This window comes from Anastrepha obliqua, chromosome 3 (assembly GCF_027943255.1).
Source record: "Anastrepha obliqua isolate idAnaObli1 chromosome 3, idAnaObli1_1.0, whole genome shotgun sequence".
NCBI classification, from domain to species: Eukaryota; Metazoa; Arthropoda; class Insecta; order Diptera; family Tephritidae; genus Anastrepha; species Anastrepha obliqua.
This window is the reverse complement of record NC_072894.1, coordinates 127,461,810-127,480,924: the sequence shown is the minus strand read 5'-3', so window position 1 is coordinate 127,480,924 and position 19,115 is coordinate 127,461,810. Positions and strand designations below refer to the sequence as shown.

At 37.2% G+C, this 19,115-nt stretch overlaps 1 protein-coding gene across 1 annotated transcript in view; it reads right to left on the bottom strand.

The window, feature by feature from the left end:
• The window catches only part of LOC129241204 (delta-1-pyrroline-5-carboxylate synthase), a 64,639-nt gene that overhangs the window by 8,767 nt on the left and 36,757 nt on the right, over positions 1-19,115 (bottom strand). The window contains exons 3-9 of the mRNA XM_054877421.1: positions 9,548-9,691; positions 9,367-9,474; positions 9,139-9,306; positions 7,617-7,805; positions 6,859-7,051; positions 2,563-2,804; positions 203-460 (exon numbers count right to left, since the gene is read on the bottom strand). Of these exons, the coding sequence (XP_054733396.1) occupies positions 203-460; positions 2,563-2,804; positions 6,859-7,051; positions 7,617-7,805; positions 9,139-9,306; positions 9,367-9,474; positions 9,548-9,691 (1,302 nt within the window). The remainder of the gene's footprint in view (positions 1-202; positions 461-2,562; positions 2,805-6,858; positions 7,052-7,616; positions 7,806-9,138; positions 9,307-9,366; positions 9,475-9,547; positions 9,692-19,115) is intronic.

The following is a 19,115-nucleotide window of genomic DNA, read 5'->3' as shown; positions in this document are numbered from 1 at the left end:
CCTCTTAGAGACTATGAGTATTGTTGCATTTGTGCAGTACCCCCTGATGCATCCAGTAATTACCGTTACTGCAGCTTTGTTCAATCATAAGAGTGTTTTCATTTTATTTTTGTCGAACCTTGACCATATTGAGCTTAAGACCTTGTATTCTTCTCGCATGTAAATATTCGCCTCTAGCCATTTAAACCAAATTTAAACTCACCAGGGAAACTGCGTTTTCCGCTCCAACTGTTGAAAGCGCTTCCTTGACCAACTCCATCAAGGCTTTATTGCTGTTAGAAGCTTCTTTACCGCCTTTAAGTAAAAGACCGTTGGCAGAGGCCATTGCCAAAGCAGCTACCTGAGGTAATGAATCAGGGCGGGATTCGAAAATAACTAAAAGTACTCCGATAGGTACTGTGACTTGCTTCAATTCCAGATTGTCTGCTAGACGTGTGTGTCGCAGGACGCGTCCAACATTCTGAAAACCCATATAACATTTTTTTTATTAGTAATTAGTAATTAATACTTTATCTACATCTGCTAGTTGTGAGTGAAGCTTCTTACTCGGGTTTTTCTCTATTTGCTAAGTGTTTCATGCATTTGCTATAAATAGGGTTCTGTCAATATTGCTTTCCTTACCGTTCAAAATTAGAATTTGACTTGCGGCAAAAATATTTAGCAGAGTACAGTCCAATCGTGATAGTCCGACACATACGGGACCGACTCGTTGTCGGATTATCAAATATTCCGGACTACCGAAGGTTCCATTTAATGACTTGAAAAGACAGAAAAAAATCACATCAACACCGTCAGAAATCGCGAGAGAACTGGCGTCGTTCAAATTTAATGACAAATACGTTGTGACCGGGAAACAAAACACAATCCCCCTCTGCTGCTCTGCTACGACTGATCAAAATAAAATAATGCCAATTGTATCCATAGACGTTATGAGGTTGTCGGATTACCGAACGTGTCGGATTAAGAAATGTCGGACTATCACGATTGTACTGTACTAGATACTATATTTAGCTTTGCCAAACTCAAAAATGGTTTCATTTTACATTTCCACCTCAATTTTGTACAAAATCCTGATATTAAAGGAAACTACAATTGTTTAAATAAAAATCGGATTTGGTGTTCGAAAATCATTCAAGTATTCATATTTTTAATACGAGTATTATCTTACAATTCTATCTCTTCGTATTCAAAATTGAAAATGTTTGGAATTGTAAAATACACAGCATCTCAAATCGTGCAGTGATTGAATTTTTATTCCTGGAAGGGTGAAATCCAGAAGAAAATTAATGAACGAATGTCAAAAGTATATAAGTATATTCGCCATCAATTAGTACAGTAAAAAGATGGTTTGCTGAATTTAAACATGGTCGTAAAAACTTTAAGGACTATTCACGTCAATAACAGCAGCAACACCAAAAGTCATAGAAAAAATACGCGAAAATCATTAAGTGACTGAAAGAGATTTAGTAGAAGCCCTGGGCATCTGATTGGCATTAAGCAAAATTTTGATAGAAGTATTGAATTTCAGAAAGCTGTGTGCACAATGGGTGGCACATTCGCTAACAATGGGACGAAATCACATTCGAATGTGACTTTCTCAGTAACATTTTTAGCGTTTTCGAAAGAATAAAGTGGATTTTGTGTGTCGATTCATCACTATGAATGAGACTTGATCTATCACCCCGATATTAAATCAAACCTGGCTAAAGAGTGGTGTGAACATGGTTCTTCTACTCCGAACCGAGGTCGTGTTCAGAAATCGGCCGTTAGTATCAGGTTTTGGGGATGCGAGAAGAATTTTATTCATGCAAACTAGTAAAATAATAAGTTCTTAATATTATTGTAACCTTTTAGACCTCCAGAAGGGAAAAGTTCGTGAAAAAATACCCAGTTTGCAAAGGAAAACAATTATTTTCATCACGAAAATGCACCGTGTCACAAGAGCATTTGGACAATGTCTAAAATCGATGGATTAAAGTTCGCATTGTTGGAGCATCCACTGTATTCAGCAGATTTGGCCCCTAACGACTTCCATCTGATTCCAGACCAAAAAAACATTAATTCGTGGAAAGCGTTTTTCATCAAATGATGAGGTCATAACAGCTATGAAAACATATTTTGTGGTCCTTCCAGATTCTCACATCAGAGATGAAATTCATAAATTGGAATCGCTTTGGAACAAGTGTATTGATGTTCAGGGAAACCATACTGAATAATATAGTGTATGAAACCTTAAAATTGTGTTTTTCTTATCGAACCGCAAAACTCATTGTACAACATATAGTATACCCTGTAATTGATCTTTCTCAGCTCTCAGCTTCAATATAAAAATAAATGCTTATACATATAGCTTTTTTTAATTTTCTAGTTAAATTCTGACTTCAGTGTTCTGTCAGGCTAGTGGGGATTTGATTGAAAAGGAGACCTCTGTTTAACACAAAGCATTTTGAGCCATAAGCAAAAAGTTTCCCTGCAGATGTTAGCCAGTACACGCACACACATACATGAATTCATATATGTATATCTAAGCCCTCGTTCATAGCAGTAATTTCGATCGCTCACCTTATGACTGGATTCGGCAATCTGCTTCAATCCGATAGACAAATTCTTCAATTTAGCAGAATTCAAGGACAAACGTGACAGTAGTGGCTTCGCAAGACCGTGGCGTTTCGCCTCAGCTAAGTCCTTTGCATTCGCTTGCAAAATGAATTCCTCCCTGCTTACCAATAAATCAGCCAAATGGTTAACTGCATTGGCTCGTTGTTCCGGAGTTAGCGCCTGCATCTGTCTACTGCCAACGCGCGCTACAGAAGCACAAAAACAGCAAAAATAGTAATGGTGTAAAATCAAAATAAAACTGAAAAATACTTAAACCAATTGGCGTTGCCAAATAGCGTCGTAAATCGCAAGAATGTGCGATATGTATGTGTCTACAAATGTTCATCACTTTTAAATGGAACTATTCGTGTAAACAGATGTGTACTTATTCCAAAGCTAGTTTATCTATGAAAATCATTGTCGCGGATAATAAAATATGTGGCATTTACATATCTACTTATACGAGCGAAGATGTCCTTACTTATAAATACAAGCTGAAGAACCGCATTCATTTCATGCATAGCGCTGCCACTTTGGTTGCATTTTGCTGAAGATGGTATTTTTGGTTTTAAAGGAACTTGCTTAATAGGAACACAGTCCTGGGTTCGTGATATATGGTATCGAAACATATACTATATGTATTAGGTGAAGTGAAAATCTCTGAATTTTTTTTCACCAGATTCCATATCTCAAGATGTTCATACAGGGGGGACCAAATAAGACCTACTAATGTTAAACCCAAATAACTTTTGTAATAATCATTTATTTTGATTAACTGCTTTTATACATTGAATATATTTTATGAAAATTATGTATAAAATATTACATCAGACAAATGTCCACCATTTTTTCCGATACAAAAAAATTGGCTCTTTTTAACGCGTTTTCCATTACACCACATAATGTTCCTGGTTGAAGGCTCAGTATTTCGTCTCGAATATTTTGCTTCAGCTGTCTAATAGCCTCTGGTTTATTAAGATACACTTTGTGTTTTAAATATCCCCATAAAAAGAAGTGAGGCGCAGTCAAATCTGGCGAACGAGGTGGCCAAGGGAAATCTGATTTTTGGAAATCAGACGTTCGCCAAAAATTTCCCACGGCAGGTCCATAGTTTGCGCACTTGTTCCATCTTGTTGAAACCTCAAATTAAGATACTGCTGCGCCATTGGCCGCAAAAAGTTTTCAATCAATGTTCTTTAAGAAGATCCTGAAATTGATTCCGGCGTTTCATCCTCATTTTCGAAGAAATATGGACCGATAATTCTAGTGGCGGCCGCCGTAGCCGAATGGGTTGGTGCGTGACTACCATTCGCAATTCACAGAGAGAACGTCGGTTCGAATCTCGATGAAAATTAGGAAAAACATTTTTCTAATAGCGGTCGCCCCTCGGCAGGCAATGGCGAACCTCCGAGTGTATTTCTGCCATGAAAAAGCTCCTCACAAAAATATCTGCCGTTCGGAGTCGGTTTGAAACTGTAGGTCTCTCCATTTGTGGAACGACATCAAGACGCAAACCACAAATAGGAGGAGGAGCTCGGCCAAACACCCAAAAAGGGTGTACGCGCCAATTATATATATACAGGGTGGCGCACGAATCGTTCTACAAAAACAAAACGTAATAACTTTTTTTCTGTGTGAGTAATCGGTTTTTTTTTTTATTTTGCAGATTAGTATTTAGATTTACAAAAAATGGAGGCTTGGGATACCGAAAAGAGGATTTGGATAGTGCAGCGGTACCATGCTTTGCAGTCCATCATTTCCGTCCAAAGGGAATTTAGGCGGGAGTTTGGCGGCACTCCCCCGAGCAGATGGACCATTATGAGGCTGGTGAATATGTTTGCTGAATCTGGAAGCATCGCACGCAGACCGTACCATCGAGATCCCCATGTTCGGGTCGAAGCCACAATCGCGGCTGTAGCATCGTCAATTCAGGCAAATCCAAGAGTTTCGACTCGTAACTTGTCGGCGCAAATTGGAGTTAGCAGACGGTCATTGCAGCGGATAGTTCATGATGACTTAAACTTGTTTCCGTACAAAGTTCAAATCACAAGCAAATTAAACCCTCTGGATTTGCCTATCCGCCTGGAATTTTGCCAAAAAATTATTGAAATGGCCGAAGAAGACAACAACTTCATAAATTGCTTGTTTATGTCTGATGAGGCCCATTTTGATCTAAACGGCTATGTAAACAAGCAAAATTGCCGTATATGGAGTCAATCAAATCCGCAAATACTCCATGAGATGGAACTGCACCCAGAACGAGTCACAGTGTGGTGCGCAGTTTCATCAAGGTGCATTGTCGGGCCATACTTCTTCGAAGAAAACGGTGTAACAGCGACTGTAAATGGGGACCGTTATTTAAACATGTTGAAGGAGTTATAAATTGATATCCAGAAATTCCACTTTCCGCTGGCCCCCAAGGTCACCTGACCTCACTGCACCAGATTTTTTTTTATGGGGTTATCTCAAACAAGAGGTGTATAAAGGAAACCAAGTAATTTGACTGAATTGAAGCAGTCCATCACAACAATAATTGAGGCGATCCCGACTTCAACCCTTCAGTGCGCAATGAACAATTTTCTCATCAGGTGTCGCATATGCGTGAATGAGCATGGAGGTCATTTACGTTCTATTATTTTCAAAACTAATTAGTTACATAAAATAAAATTGAATTATCTATACAATAAAAAAACAAAAAGTTAATTACATTGATTAGAAAAAAAGTTATTACGTTTTGTTTTTGTAGCACGATTCGTGCGCCACCCTGTATAATTCTAGTGGCCATAACACCGCACTAAACAGTACATTTAGAATTGTGCAACTGATGTTGGTGTGTTGCCCTAGGATTTTCAGAGCCCCACAATCTATAGTTTTGTTTGTTGACATAACCATTTAAATGGAAATGCACTTCATCCGATATTTACGCTGCGTTCCCTAATAAATTTCCAACAATTCAATTATGACCTACAAAAAGAGAAAAATAAATAAATAAATGTCAAAAAATAAAAAAAGTTATTTGTGCTAGGTCTTATTTGGCCCACCCCGCATGTATGCCATATATTGCATCGAGTCATACTTTACGCGATTTAAAAGTGACATTACGCTGCAAAACAAATTGTTTGTCGATTTTGTGTTTGGTGAAGACATTTGTGTGTTACAGCGTTCCAAAATATAGGTTAACAAGATAAAATTCGATACATTCTGCAGTGGCACTACAATTAGGAAGAAGATCCGGAACAGGCGACCAAAATACATGTTTGTGTTTATTAATTCATTGCAGTATCGAATGCGTCAGGAAAAAGGTAATTCCAATGATTCCGTTCTGGTATGATAAAAGTCGAAAATGTTGATAAAATCATGAAAGTCGTTAAGTCGGATCGGCGTGTGAGTACTAAATCCATTACCCGTTAATAAGGATTAGAAAATTGTTTACTTTATCCAATATTAAATTTCTTTCCATCCTTATATCTAGATACTTTTAATGCTTGTTCAGTCACACTTTTCACCTAATAGACGGGTAGGCGCCTTATTTTACTAATTTACTAGTTTATGTGAAAAATTAACCTCGATAACATATGATTTCTATGATAATTTCGAGATACTAAATACAAAAATTGGCGGCGCCGTAGCCGAATGGGTTGGTGCGTGATTACCATTCGGAATTCACATAGAGGTCGTTGGTTCGAATCTCGGTGAAAGCAAAATTAATAAAAACATTTTTCTAATAGCGGTCGCCCCTCGGCAGGCAACGGCAAACCTCCGAGTGTATTTCTGCCATGAAAAAGCTCCTCATAAAAATATCTGCCGTTCGGAGTCGGCTTGAAACTGTAGGTCCCTCCATTTGTGGAACAACATCAAGACGCACACCACAAATAGGAGGAGGAGCTCGGCCAAACACCTAACAGAAGTGTACGCGCCAATTATTTATTTATTTTTTTTTTTTAATACAAAAATTATGTAAATTTTTTTCTAAGCAACATCTCGGTGTTTTTTCTTAAATATCTGGGTATTTTTACACATAAAGGGTAACAAATTTAGCGACCCAAAATCGCCCTGAAAATAACTTTTTCTTAGGTGCATTCAATAATACCAAAATGTATAAAATAGCTTTATGTTCGGATTAGACGGACTTGGAGCGGACAGTCTCATTCCTTCCGTCACTTTATGCATTCTGGTAAATCTCGCTCATGCTGGATGGAGATTTTGGATTAAAAAATCCAATGTAAATGAAATAAAACATGTCTGAAAATTCGTTCTTACCATTTTCGGCCAGGACGTCTACGGGAGTCGAGAAACCTTCTGTAGACTCAGTGAAAAATGTTCCTACTTTCCGGCCAGCAATTATAGTTTTAATGGCCTTTTCTTGCATACCGTTACAAATCACAACACTAACACCACGATCCAGCGCCCACGTAGCTGCTTTCACTTTCGAGTCCATGCCGCCAGTGCCAACCTGTAGTGAAATAATAAAATGTGGCATAAATATACATTCACATATATTTTTATGTACTTGTCGGATGTAAGCGATTCGTACAGCTACGAAATTGTAGTTAAACTCCAATAAATTCAAATAGATAGAACCTTAATATCCGTAATATCTTATGAATATGTATGTATAGTGTGATATGTTACATAGTTATTTAAAATTTATGGTATTGGGAAAGAGATATTCCACATCAATTGAGAGCTCAATATACGATTTTTGAAAATGCATATGTATATGTTAGAAGAAATAATTAAAGCAAAGATGAACGGTATGGAAATTCGACTTCTGTAAAGTTTACGTAAATAAAATGATAACTCTCGGCTACATAAATATGTATTATAGTCTCAAGTCAATACTCGTCATTTTCAGCCTTTTTTTTCTACTTTTAAGATAGTCCGAAAGTATTACTAATTCATTTTATAAGTGTCTTATGATTAAAAAATAGAAATATATGCACGCATATATATATTTAATACATATTTACGATTATATTATCAAAGTAGTGGCTTGTGCCAGTAGCCAAGAGAATTACCTTAGATTTTTTGCCAAACTCGATGACATGTCGGTCATTTGAGGTATAAGTGTGCATTAGTTTAGCTCCATCTTCCCATGGAGGTTTGTTGTAAATTCCATCTACGTCAGACATTAGAATTAATAAGTCCGCCTGCACCTCTGCTGAAAGCATAGCGGATAAGCTATCATTATCTTTAATGGCGATTCCCTGAAAGCAAAACCAGACCACAACTCAGTTACTGTATTTTATTGTACATGTATACATGAGTATGTATGTATATATAAGTGAACCGCTTACGAAATTGAAAACGCTTAAAACCCCGTATTTCCTTAGAAACTAGCTTATTAAGAAATCTCAATGAATTAAATAATTCAAGTGCGTTGGGATAAACATCATTGTCCGTTATGTTGTCAGGAACCGAATTACCACCAAATCTGAAGAAAGCAGTTCCACGCTCCTGAATAAGGCCTAGTTTTTCCGAATTTATGTACGTCAATGATTTTGGGCGGTTTGATTTTGAGGCATTTGAACTCAAACTTCAGATTTTTTTGATTTATTGTCATGAATAATATAAAATATCGGGTGTGTTTTTAGCTGCATGTCTTTTTTTGAAGCTCAAAACTCAAATCTTTTTCATTTTTCAGCATTCATGATATAAAAAATGGGGTGTTTTTTTTTATATGCATGAGAACTATCGATATCGATAACTATGGTTTAACAGCTGAGAATGGCAAACTATGTTAACATTTTTGTTCAGTAAGGATTGGAAAATCATTATGAACCATTTAACGCCAGAAAAACGCTTCAGAATTGTGGGAATTTACTTTGAAAAGAATAAATCAGATCTCGAAGTTCATAGAGTACTGGTGGCATCATAGGTCCTTATTCTTTCGAAATGAGGAAGAAGCTGCCGTCGCAGTCAATGACGAGCACCAACGAGCTATGCTGACAGAATTTTTTTTTTCCAAAAATTAATCAGCTAAAGATGGCGCCGATTGCCATACAACCCGCTTAACAATCGATTTATTGCGTTGCCCATATAGGTCATCCAGGTAAAATGAGTTCGAATGAGTGATCACAGAGACTGCAGCGAACTGAAGAATTACATTGGATAATTTCTTGATATAGTTTTACCAACTAACCATACATAACTCCACAAACATAATAATTTTAATTTTTTTAGACACTGACATACTTCGTATGTCGACCTAAACAGGCCAAAAGCAATAATGCTGCTCCTTTTAATTCATACATCCTTATTTAATCTCAGAGGGGTCATTCCAGGGACCTCATTGACAACTTAAGAGCGACGAATTTAAAGAGATGATACTACAGCAGGACCACTACTTGCATACTTTCATATTTCAGCAAGTATTGAATTTAAGAGAAATATTTTGCAGGCCCGAAAATATAGAGCTTCCAAACTGTCCGCAAAATTTTATTAAATGCGCTCATAAAACCAGATCGCTTACCCTAGAAGTTAGCTGCATAAACTCCTTTTGTTTCCACGCTGTAGGGAAAAACAAGAAAACCCGTTTACCTTTTTCGATCCAACTGGTAGGTCGTCGTCTTTCAAGAACATTGGCGGCGAGACGGCATCATTGGTGTTGATGATTGGAACAATATTAAGGCTAATAAGTTCGGAAAGTGTGCAAAATAAGTTATTGCGCGTTTCCTCGTTATAGAAATCCGGTTTTGTTACTAGAACCTGGAATCCAAAAAGTATTTGGTATTATTAATTTTATTGATTTGAAATTTCGTATTATACCTGAGCAATTTTTACGCCATATTGAGCGAACATAGCATCATACAGCGACATAAGTCCCGATTGGCCTACGGCAGCAGCTGCTCTCGGTTCAAGCAACGTACCCTGCTCCTGTAATAATTAAAAGCTTTAAGTATTTATTTAAAAACTTAGATTTTTAGAAAACTGTTTTCGTTCAACTTACTGTGCGTGACGGATCTTTTGGCGACAGAGTTTCCCGCATTGATAGAGACATAAGCAGTTCCTGAGCTAATTTTTGACTGCCAAATGCTACAGCGCCACTTGTAACCATCATGACTTCGCGACCTTCCAAGTGGCACTCAGCAACCTAAAAAACCGAAACAAATACTTTATTAATGCAAGAACATCATACTAGAAAAAAGTAAAAAGTGCGAATAAAGAACTGAATTCACACTTGATCTTTCAATTTTTATAACTTTAAATTCGAAACTGATCACCTAAGAAAAAAATTAGAATTCTTAATTATGATATATACATTTTCGGTTTTCTCTGATACCAGGAGAGACTTTATATCAAATGAAATGTATTAAGGCTAGTAAAAGTCCACATAACTTTTAGGCAATAATTTAAATGCATCTCTACATATTTAACGAACTTAATTAAAATGAGCATTACTGACCGAACGAAAAGGGCTCTCAACTAAACGTTAAAAAACGGTCATACGTTTATTAACACAGTTTTATTTGGTCGGATTGTATGTATGTATGTATGTATGTATGTATGTAACGGAATCTTTGAGCTTAATTTTCACTGGCTTCTAAAAATCTGATCGACTTGAAATTTTGCACACCTATCAAGGACCGATGACAATGCAATAATTTGATAAAAGTTTTCCATTATCCTTATTAGGATTGCCAGGATTAATATTTTCTTTTTTTACCTGTGGGCAAATAGTAAGGTGAATTTGGTTGTAAAATGAAAAATCTTTATTTATTCTTATAAATCAGTTTCTCAGGCTCCCTCCACGAAATAAGTTCTTCATCCCGATTACTTCTTTATCACGGCCGATAACTGCATAGCTTTAGACTCACAGTCGATAAGAAAGGAATTAAATATAACACGAATATATCGAATCATTAATTCACTGACTGCAATGATAACAATAATTTTCATTCATAATAAAAAATAGTTTAAAAAAATAACTAAAAAACACGCTTTTTTGCTAATCAAACTAAAAAGTAGAAAATAAATTTTAATGACAAAGGGACCTATAATGAAGTAATAGCAAATCGAACGATCAGTCAAAGTCAACTACCTCAGAACAGAATTATAACAAAAATTAAGATACAAATAGAGTAATTCAAATTAGAGTTAAAAGAGTGGGATGCATTTTGGTTCACTTTCATAACCCTCTGTACATAGGTAGTTGCCAATAGAATGGTTGTAATATTTACTATATCAAGCATCCCACGTTTTAACTCTAATTTGAAAGTGAGTCCGCCATCTTGGATGCGCTATTTTAAATTTCGAAATACTGATATCACCGACAATGCATTTTTATGAGCATAGCTCAATTTTAGTTTAATAATTTTGTAAGATTCAAGCTTTAATTTGAGAATAGATTGAAATCTCCAGCTCGTCAGTTTTTGTTAAAAATAGGTGTAAAAAAACCAAAAAATACGTTCTTATGGGTTTTTACCACAGCTTTTTTCAATAACCCCTACCCATAGACAGATTTTGATCCCACAAGATCTCTGATTCAGTGAATAAAAATACATCGTAAACCAATCTCACGTTGGTCGCCGTAGCCGAATGGGTTGATGCGTGACAACCATGTAAATAAAAATTTATTCCTTATGCTTTTTTCTTAAATTTTTCATTCATAAAAACATAAAGGCAAATGCAATGCGTGCATACAATTTTGAGCATACGTGTACATACATACATATGCAACAGTTTTTTAATTAAACGCCTATTGCCTTGAATTAATAACTAATATTGCGCTTTATTCTTCTTCAAATTCACAGACGGAAATGATGTATATACTATACATATGTGAGTATGTGTAAAATCATGTTCTGTAAGTGAGCATAACTTGCAGGTTCATAAATTAAATTTGCCGTAGTCTCAATACTCTTGCATGCCTTGACCCTGGCATTTAAATATGTGCGAGCATATGCAAAAATCAATGGAATGGTTTGAGGCCACATAATTCATTCCTTTCAAATGCGCATATCCATAATGTTGATTTATGCGCTATAACGGCCATCGATGAGATCTAATACCAATACTCGTATATAATACCTATACATGCATATGTATAGTATGCCAACATCTGTTATAACTATGTACATATGGACATATGAAACCACTTATGGTTTGCAAATGGGCTAAGCAAATCGAAAAACCTTTTCTGGGTCGAAATTGAATGTTGTTTTGTTTTTGACCTTCCTTTAGACGCACCTAATCCAGTTGATACAAGCGATTATGTTTTGCTTGATGATGATTATGTATCAAACCTTAATCCTTATTTGCCATTTAAATATTTGCTAAAAGTTTTACATTGTTTATGAAATAATAAATACTGTAATGTTTCCCACGCGAATGGAACGGGAGTTAAATTTAGTAGTCAAGCATCAATGGATCCAAGTCCCTTCGCCTGGGGAAGTGGAATAGCATAACTCAAGCAGAGGTTCCCGGTATAAGGGAAACTAGCAGGATAATCAGAAATCATTCACAACAACTATCAAAAACACGTAGATATTTTTTCAGATAGTCATGCCATTTTGGCTAAAAAGTCACCAACAAACACTTCAAAAATTGTCAGACAATGCAAAGAAGAATTAAATGCCTTAGCACGCACGACAGACATCACTCTCATCTGGGTACTTGGTAAAAACATAGAAGGAAATGAGAAAGCTGATAAGCTGGTAAGACAGGGGGCTTCCTCTAGAGTATCCGAAGTGGTAGCAGTGGACTTTGTCCGAAGCGTCTACAAAGGAAGATCTTTTTGCAATTCCAGAAACAGGCTGTTGATAGATAAACCAATACCGATACCTGCAAAAAAACGAAGGAGACGTGGCCAGATTACAACAAGTCCTGTACTGCCGAGCTGTTAAGAAACCAAAGAACATCTTCAGAATGACTATGAATAAGTTCGTGCGGTTTTACAACAGATGGCGTAACTTGATTATTATTCCATCGATCCACATTTCCAAACATTCATTGGAGAGCTACTGTCGTAAGGCACAAACGTCAGTATAAGTTTTTTATTTGAAGCGTAAACAACAATATTTTTACCACACTTGAAAATGTCGAATTTCGTGCCAAATAATGTGTTTTTGCGGGGAATTCTTTAATATGAAGAAAAAAGCAGCCGAAAGTCATCGTATCTTGGTGGAAGTTTATGGTGAGCATGCTCTACCTGAGCGAACGTGCCAGAAGTGGTTTGCACGCTTTAAAAGTGGTGATTTTGGCTTGGAAGACGAAGAACGCGAGGGTGCGCCGCCAAAGTTCATGGATACCGAATTGGAGGAATTGCTCGATCAAGATCCGGCTCAAACGCAAGAAGAGGTTGCAAAAACTTTGGGAGTTGATCAATCAACCATTTGCAAACGTTTAAAAGCCATGGGAATGATCCGAAAGGTAGGCCATTGGGTGCCGTATGAATTGAAGCCAAGAGACGTTGAACGCCGTTTTATGGCATGCGAACAACTGCTTCAACGGCACAAAAGAAAGGGTTTTTTGCATCGAATTGTGACTGGCGATGAAAAGTGGGTCCATTACGACAATCCAAAACGTCGGGCAACGTATGGATACCCTGGCCATGCTTCAACATCGACGTCGGCGCAGAATATTCATGGCCTGAAGGTTATGCTGTGTATCTGGTGGGACCAGCTGGGTGTTGTGTATTATGAGCTACTGAAACCGAATGAAACGATTACGGGGGATGTCTACCGACGACAATTGATGCGTTTGAGCCGAGCACTGCGAGAAAAACGGCCGCAATACGCCGATAGACACGACAAAGTTATTTTGCAACATGACAATGCTCGGCCACATGTTGCACAAGTGGTCAAAACATACTTAGAAACGCTCAAATGGGATGTCCTACCCCACCCGCCGTATAGTCCAGACCTTGCGCCATCCGATTACTATCTCTTCCGATCGATGCAACATGGCCTGGCTGACCAGCACTTCCGTAATTACGATGAAGTCAAAAAATGGATCGATTCGTGGATTGCGGCAAAACCGACCGAATTTTTCACAAAGGGAATCCGTGAATTGCCAGAAAGATGGGAAAAAGTAGTAGTAAGCGATGGACAATACTTTGAATATTAAATTTGTAACCATTTTACGTCAATAAAGTTTCAAATTTCGAAAAAAAACCGCACGAACTTATTCATAGTCCATTACGTCACCAATAACCGGCCGTTGGCTAAGCCAATGCGGTGGCCGGATAACGATAAAGGTAAAAGGTGCAATCAATAATTTTCTATGGAGACAATCTTCCACTATACCTGTATGTGTGAGTGCCCAAGTCTGGGTGTTCTACGACAAAGAATGCTGGGGAAATTCTCAATGAACAACTTGGTATAAATTGCAGGAAAGAAAATAGATGGCATAGGCAGATTTATATTCAATTCAAGACGGTTGGCCCAAAGAACGGCAGTGGTTCTACTAATGGTGTACCAAAAGGACACCTTTTGTGCTAATTGAGTCTGGGGTGTGTCAGTGAGTCTCTCAAGTGAGAGTATTTCTGTCATGGAAAAGCTTCTTTTAAAAAACCAGATGCCATTCGAAAACGGTATGAGACTGTAGGTTACTCCATTTGTAAGACAACATGAGGATACACACAACACGTTGGAGAGGAAGCTGTTAAACATCCAACAGAGGAAGTACGCACCGATTATACAATGTACAATGAGAACTGGTACGGCCCCTGTCCGGCATTGGAAAACAGAGAGCGCATGGACTTAGATCCCACGTATGGCCTTAGACAGCCCCCCCAACCACATCAGGGGTAGTCGAGTCCTGTAAATCCAGGCTGAACTATGTCGGTAGACATAATAGCCTGATGCTAACATGAGTCCCGGGATACGTGGGTACCGTAGGTAACGAGACCTATGACTCCTTAGCTAACATGGGCTCTGAGGCCAACTTCTTTGGCCCAGAGGCCGTTTTGCCACTCCCTTCTACGGCCATCAAAGCTATGGTTATCAAATGGGTAACTGCAACCCACAAGCGAGCTTGGCAGGCTGAGAGAGGCTGCAGATGGATTAAACTGATGCTACCTGTCATGTCCGATCGACTGTCGCAAACCCTTCTGTCATTAAGCAGAAGGGAGCGCAGACGGCTGGTTGGACTGATGACGGGCCACTTTCTGTGGGACGAAGCACATGGAAAGGTTGGGCATCTCAGACAGTGTACTCTGCCTAGCTTGTGTGTCTCCTGTGTGTCTGCCCCGCCTTCGCTCGAATCAGTTTTTAGGTCTTTGGCACTGATGTGTTAAGAAGCGACCATCTTGGCTCCTTGGCACCACACGATCTACTCAGATTTCTTCGGAGATCGGGTAGATTTAAAGAAAATTAAAAGGGAATCCAATGGACAATGGATTAATATCTGAGTGCTGCACTTACTAGTTGTCCCGACAAAAAAACAAAAAAATGCTTGCACGCACGGACAGACGGGAGACGCTAATTCTGAACTTTTTGGATTAAATTTATACATATTTATGCATATATATTATAATAAGCTGTTACAAGCAACCGTAATACAAACCAAGTCATGATACTCTTGTGCAATGCGCTTGGCTACAATAGATATAACTTTCGGAAGAGGCCATTTATATTTTTCAGATAAAATTCAAACATAAGTTAGACCAACTTCAGCAGCTCATTTTTAATCGGTTATTTAACGTTTCCGATTTGGCTCCTAATCTAACTCTGTTCTTTAAAAACATGAAATTTCTTCCAACTGATTTCTGAAAGTAATGACATAAACTTCTTACGTATTCTCTAATCATTAATTGCAAATATAATTGCATTTTTGTGATCGCGTTGTCAGAGAACTTGAAAATTTACAGTCGTATAGAGAACATAGAGGCGGCCGCCGTAGCCGAATGGGTTGGTACACGACTACCATTCGGAGAATATAGGTTCGAATCTCCGAGAAACACCAAAATGAAGAAAAAGCTTTTTCTAATTGCGATCGCCCCTCGTCAGGCAATGACAAACCTTCGAATGTATTTCTGCCATGAAAAGGCTCCTCATAAACCCCGTTTGCCGTTCAGAGTCGGCTTTAAGCTGTAGGTCCCTCCATTTGTGGAACAACACCAAGACGCATGCCACAAATAGGAAGAGGAGCTCGACCAAACACCCAAAACAAAGGGTATACGCGCCAATTATATATATATTACTTACTTATATATATATATATATATATGCACATAGAGGACGTAGCTGATTGATGTGAGGATAACTCCTTACCTCTTAGTGCTGGTAAATGCCAGCCACTTGTCCTTCAATAGGCGCAAAGTTGTGATTGATTTCGATTATAAGTTGGGCCCTACCACCCTCACAAAAATTTATAAAAGAAGGACCTTAGTTCGAAAATGTAATTTCCTAAGCATGTAGACTTTATGATTATCAAGTCTAGATCTATGCTCGGCTTTGTTGTAAGGAATTCAAAGAAGTTCTAGGATCTTTCTACGCTGAAGAATTTGTATTTCCCTTTTGTTAGATCAAATGTCGAATATTGTAACGTTATCTGGGATCCATTCTATTGTATATTGACTCATCTTTAAGAATTGAAAGTTTCAGAAACGTTTCACTAGATTTGCCATTCATTCCCTTCGTTGCCTTTTGTTAGCATTGCTAACATTAGAAATACGAAGAAAATTTTCATCGGTAATGTTTATAAGGGACATAGCCACGAATCTTAAATGAGCAGTATGTTCCACTTACCTAATTACAGGGCTTATTTTAGTCATAATGAACCGCTTACAAATTGTATAAGGCAGTTTAACCAATTTTGTAAAAATTTAGATATATTCTCTAACTTAAGAGAGACCTTCAAGTCAAAGCTTAATCTGGAGATACACTTTTTGAATTGTGAGTAATGTATCTCACCGCATTGTTTACCATATATTATATTATATTTAAGCTTTAGTATTAGTAATTTCGTAACGTTTTCATATTTTCTTTTATTTTACAACGATTTGTTTGCTGTGTGGCAAAGAGTAAGTATTCATTCGATATAACTCTTTCTGTTTGAGTTATTTAATTTTTTATTAGTTTTAAGGAAATGGAATAACCAGGAGGCAAATATCAACATTTCCGACACCTGCTCTTCTTTGCTTTTCATAGAGGTCAAAAAGCTGTCGAAGCAGACCGGTACATTTACGATAGTATGTATGGAGAAGGTGTTATAGGCGAGATTACAGCACAGATATGGTTTGCAAAGTTCAAACTTGGCGACTTTGACGTCGATGGCACATCCCGCAGCGGAAGACCTTCTTAATTCGAATTCTTCAGTATCAAGATCATGATATGTGTTTGGTGGGACTGGGAGGGCATGGTGCACTGGAAGAATGCTCGAAAAGAATCCTACGGTCAACAAGGAGCTCTACCTTGCCCAGCTACGCCGCGTGAATGATTCTATTTGACTGTATTATAATATTGTAAAAATATTAATATATTTATGTTCGTTGTAGATTTCGCAAGTTATAATGAATAAAAAAACTTCCTCTTAGGTTAAATATTCATACTGTTAAATTTTGTTTTAAAATGCATTCATTGCGAAAAAATACTCTTTTTCAAAAAAAAACATGACATTTAGAAAAACGCCGAATGAATTATTGAAATCTGTAGGTCACTATTTACTTAGAAACTAACTAAATTTCATCAAATTCTCACAACTCCTCTATTTTTCCTGGCTTTTAAATAGAAACATCACAGTTTGCCAATAGGTACATATGCATGTAGACTTTTATGCATTTCAGAGCCAAGTAAAACACTGAAACAAAAACAATCAACCACCTGTATTTACTTCGAGAATGCGCAATGCCTGTAAGACTTTCACCTAACCAAAGTACTTCTAATTAAATTCAAACGACTTAATTAATTTACTATTCAAGTTATATTCTATTATTTACACGCTCACACATTCTGTTTAAACAAGGCTTTTAGAGAAGAAAGTAAGAGGTGCGCATACATATATATATATATATATATATATATATATATATATAATATAATAACGGGTGATCAATTAAGAGGAGTTTTTTCATTTGCGTTTTTTACAGATTGCGCGCCAGTTGTGGCAAACTGTCATCGTGGATTTGTTGAACAGCGTTTGGCATTTCATCATGGAAAGACTCACACCGCAACAACGTCTACAAATTGTTCAACTGTATTATGAAAATCAGCGTTCTGTGACAAATGTTTTTCGTCCGCTTAGACGGCATTATGGTCAACATAATCGGCCTGCCTTAAACACTATTCGACATACCATCAACAAATTTGAATCCGAATATTCATTGGTGGATAATTCTCGACCGAATAGACCACGTCCAGCAAGAAGCATTGAGAATATAGCGGCAGTAGCAGAGAGTGTACGTGAAAACCGCGATGAATCGATTCGGCACCGTTCTCAGCAACTTGGACTGTCGTATGGAACAACTTGGTCAATTTTACGGAAGGATCTTCATTTAAAAGCATACAAAATACAGCTCGTACAAGAACTAAAGCCAAATGACCTTCCTGCACGTCACCGTTTTGCTGATTGGGCTCTTGAAAAGATTGAAGAAGATCCGCTGTTTTCGAGCAAAATTTTGTTCAGCGATGAGGCGCATTTCTGGCTCAATGGTTACGTCAATAAGCAAAATTGCCGTATTTGGGATGAAGAGCAACCAGAACAGGTTCAAGAGCTACCTTTACACCCAGAGAAAACAACGGACCTTCAGAATGGACCACCTTAAGCGTAGTTGCGGCCAACATTTGAATGAAGTCATATTCAAAAAGTAAATGCAAATGATAAATAAAGGTTTTGAACATAATTTACATTTTTGTTTTTTTTTTAACTATTGAAAAAAGCACCTCATGATTGATCACCCGTTATATACATTTGTGTAGCGAGGGTCTGGAGGGATTTTGTGTACTAGTGTAACAATCACGAAAAGTGATATTAAAAACTTTACAATGGTACAATAGTTTTTCATTAATAAGTTTTTAATTACTAAATAATGATTTAAGTTGGATTTTTTCTTTGTCAAACTTTGGGGCACCTAACCAAAGCTCTACTTAAGTGAAGTTTATACTTTATATTCGTCATATTTATTTGTAATTAAATGAACTATTTTGAAAAATTGACGATAAATAATTTAGAGAGGCATTCGCAAGCGGTAAGCCTTAAGTTTATTTAGTGCTTATCAATATTCTATCTCTTTATAAGTTTGTTTCAATTTTGAGTGGTGTTGGGTTAAGAGTGTTTGTATTGACTTTTATTAAATATATTTATTTATTTATTCAGTGATATCCTATTTACAATCTTACAGACCAGCGTTAAATATTTAGTGAGTATAATGTACATGACATACAGTATATCTTATGGAAGCGTGACCCGCTAATTCAAACTTAAAGTTCCGTTATAAAAAAATGTAAATACTGTAAAATAGATGTATCATTTTCACAATCGCGTTGTGCAATTTGTTAGTTTTGTGAACGTTTTAGAAAGCATACGTTATTTTTACAAAATGAGTTCCGCGTATAAAAAATGATTTGAAGCAGTGT